The 3,766-nt window shown below is 35.6% G+C and overlaps 1 protein-coding gene across 1 annotated transcript; it reads left to right on the top strand.

The window, feature by feature from the left end:
- Positions 1-1,730: 1,730 nt before the first annotated feature.
- On the top strand, positions 1,731-3,378 carry LOC134325714 (protein DVR-1-like). Its single transcript, XM_063007955.1, has 2 exons — positions 1,731-1,992; positions 2,552-3,378. Exons 1-2 carry the CDS (start codon positions 1,731-1,733, stop codon positions 3,376-3,378), a joined length of 1,089 nt encoding a protein of 362 aa, XP_062864025.1.
- The last annotated feature ends 388 nt before the right edge of the window (positions 3,379-3,766 follow it).

Genomic DNA, 3,766 nt, shown 5'->3' with positions numbered 1-3,766 from the left:
GCATTGACAAGCGGACCGACCAACTGAGGCGATCTGATAACTGTGAATGCCATTGCATATTATTAATTAATTAATTAAATAATTTGATAAGTATGATGTAATGTATATGATCCTCCTCCCCTGTGGTTTGGGGAATTGTCAGTGGAAGAGACCACTATTATTCATTATGTTGATCTGGTATTTAGTCTTAAAACTATCAAATTAATGACATTTTCTGATTTTACATAAATCTATACATACATGAGTCATTCTATAATTTGGGGTACATTCCATGTCCAATGATAATAATTATATTTATTCTAACTATTTTCTTTAAAAATGTCATATTTTACCTATTAATGGAAAACATGTTGTAATATCACAAAAACATTATGTGCATCCTATGCTTCATTTAGTTAGAAATTTGTCATGATGTTCCTAAATGAACAGTTTTTGCTGTGTCTGTTTTTTAAGTTGAGGGTGCCTTGGTTTTAAAATAATGAATAAAATTATTAAGGGCAACAACATCAATTTTTTTATTTATTTCAAAAGTTTAAATACCAAAGAAAAATAATATTTTTTTAAACTGAGTTTTTCTTTTAAATAATTTAAAAACATTTATTTATTATTGTCCGCAAAAGTTCTGTCAACTAACAGAACTCCACTCAGCAACTCAAAAATGGTTTGTTCTAAAACGATGTGACCAGCATTACATGATATCATTTTTCTCTGTGGAGGGCATATTGAACAAACTGTGGTGAATGTCCTCTTATTTTTTAAAATATTTTATTTATAATAGAACATTGTCAATGAGTATATTAATTGACTATCAACTATGTTACATACATTGTTATGGTTACAATTTTTTTTATAATTTTAATTCAAATGTACAGTATGTTCAAATTAGACATTATTCTGTTCAAGAAATGACATGTGGTCAGCCAGGCAAGGTCTACCACTGAAGTTATGGGTCAAAATAGGGAAATTGTCAACTATGTTACCTGTCAACTAAGTTACCTAGTAGTCTACATCTACTTGCCCTTTTAAATAAAATAAAAAAAATAATGTTTAAGCTTTGCAACTAGTGGATATGTTACACTAAAGGAATATATTAACTTGAACCACTGATTGTTCTATTGAGAACATTGTTTTTGTACTTTTTTTGGTGATGTGAAATGTACCCCAAATTATAGAATGACCCAAATGCAGATGCTACTGTTCCTATTAAAGCACTAGTGAGGTTTACATCCTTATTGCAATAATTAGCCATCTTTTTAAAGTATAACAATATTAAAAGATAATATAATTTACCTAATGGTTGGTCACTTGTCACCCCCTCTGAATGACTGCACTAAAATGTAAAATTAGTGCACTACATAATTAATCAATATTTGTTTTCGATATCATGTAGGAATTTTCACCCACTCAGTCTTTATTTACATTCTTAATGCTTTACTTGATCATTTACAAGCATAGAGCTATACCATAATACTCTTTAAGTTAAAATGCCCAATTATTGACTATTATCCCCTATCAGACAGTCCATTCACACGTGTTAAATACTTCATGAACTTCAAAACACCGTGTGTTTCATTTACATACTGATTAGTGACTATTGTTCTCCACCACCAATCTCCTGTCTGTGTCTCCTCGGTATTTAACAGCCACGCTGGGCCTAAAACTCAGAACTGTGAGACTGTGGAATCATTAGGACTTGTTGAATAACAGTAAGATCACATTTAGAACTGAATATGGCATCTTTTAACCTTTTATTCCTGCTTTTCTTAAGCACGTTTGAGTTCGTGAGCGCTGAGAACGCGCAACTTCAAGAGCGACTGTTTTTAAGTGCTTTGGGGCTTTCGAGTCGCCCGAGGCCGTCAAATCACGCTTCAGTCCCCTCGTTATTGTGGAAAATGTTTAAAAAAGCGGAGATGAAGCGAGAAGAATCGGATCCATGTACAGTACCAGAGTATGGAGTGAAAGGAAACATCGTCAGATACGTTTTAGATCAAGGTGAGTTACTGTTAAAAGCGCACTTTATTTCATACCATTGAATGCTACCTTCAAGAGTTTTTGGAATTATTGTATTATTGAGTTCCACTCTCGTATAATGCTTTGAATAACCACATGCAAGCAACCTACAAACACTTGTCTCTGTTTTTATTACTGGGACTGGTCATGATTCTGTTATCTGCATTAGATAATATCTATTTATTTACCGTGTATTTATATTTTTGTTGTAAATAAGTTGTCTGGTCTGTAGAAAGTACTAGAAATATATTCACATATGCATTACTTATTGCCTATAATCTTTGAAAATGTAAGTCAGTATGTGTCCTATTAAATATATTAAAAGTTCAGTCTTGTTCTAACTGAAGCAATTCAGAATTAGCTTCAAGCTACTGAGACAGCAAGCTATTAATGGAGCACAAAATTGCAGCTTAAGAACATTTACAAAAGCCAACACGAGGCCTAAACTTTACTCTTGATGAGTTTTAAACAAATTGAGTGAGACCACAATTTAAAATTAACACGTGTCATTAACTCTCTTTTTTAACTAATCTTTTAACAGGTAGCATGATTTCCGACAGAAGTAGCCCGGCCTGTATGGAGCGACGTCTGTTTTTCGACATGTCTGTGCTGGAAGATGTGGAGCAGCTGTCTTTGGCGCAGTTGGAGATAAAATTTAAGCATAACTTGTTCCCTACAACACAGGGTGCAGGGTCACAGGCTTTTAGCATGCAGTTGTATCGAGTTGTAAGACCAACGTTAAAAGGCATGGCTCACGAGTCCAGCCGCAGACTGTTTCTCTCACAGTCGGTTCATTACATCCATGGCACCATACGCTTTAACCTGACTGATCTGGCTGAGTCGTGGAGAAGGCCAGGCAAAAATTATGGTATGGTCCTAGCACTGAAATCCACTCCATTAGGCAATGAGCTAGACCAGACTGACTGCAGCACCCAGAGCTCACAGGTGGAAATCCCAGAACTGGTAGCAACACTTGTGGTCGTATCTCTGAACCCTCATCAATGCAGATCGAGGAAGAAACGAAGTGCGCACTATTTACCCGTCACTCCCAGCAATGTGTGCAAACCGAGACGGCTTTACATTGACTTTAAAGACGTAGGCTGGCAGGACTGGATAATCGCTCCTCAAGGCTACGCTGCCAATTATTGCCATGGTGAGTGTCCATTTCCTTTAAGTGAGCGCTTAAACGGGACCAACCATGCCATTCTGCAGACCCTTGTGCACTCGTTTGACCCGAAGGGAACCCCTCAGCCATGCTGCGTGCCCATCAAACTGTCACCCATCTCGATGCTGTACTATGACAACAATGATAATGTTGTGCTCAGGCATTATGAAGACATGGTGGTAGATGAATGTGGTTGTAGATAATTTTTGGACTTTATTCATTTTAAACTCAATAATTTGTTTTATAATTTCCTCATTTTTTATTCTATTCTATTTTTATTTGCTGTATTTACTGTATTACACTGTACTGGAGCTGCTGTAACACTCGAATTTCCCCCATGGGGATCAATAAAGGAATCTTGTCCTATATCAATAAAGACTCTTTTTGATAAACATGCATATTGATGTCTGTATTGCACATGATTTAGTAGTCAGCATAGTCTATTTTAAACTCTAAACCAGTTTGTATGAATGCTTGCATATAGCATGGTAACTCTGAACACTGAGAACTATCTATATTGAATGTTTTTGATGCTGCTATGTCTTGATTATTCTACTGCATCTGTGTTTGCTTTTATTAAAATACCAGGAT

The sequence above is a fragment of the Trichomycterus rosablanca genome, chromosome 13 (genome assembly GCF_030014385.1).
Source record: "Trichomycterus rosablanca isolate fTriRos1 chromosome 13, fTriRos1.hap1, whole genome shotgun sequence".
In the NCBI taxonomy this organism is placed as follows: domain Eukaryota; kingdom Metazoa; phylum Chordata; class Actinopteri; order Siluriformes; family Trichomycteridae; genus Trichomycterus; species Trichomycterus rosablanca.
Note: the sequence above shows the minus strand (reverse complement) of the source record. Positions and strands in the feature narration are given on the sequence as shown.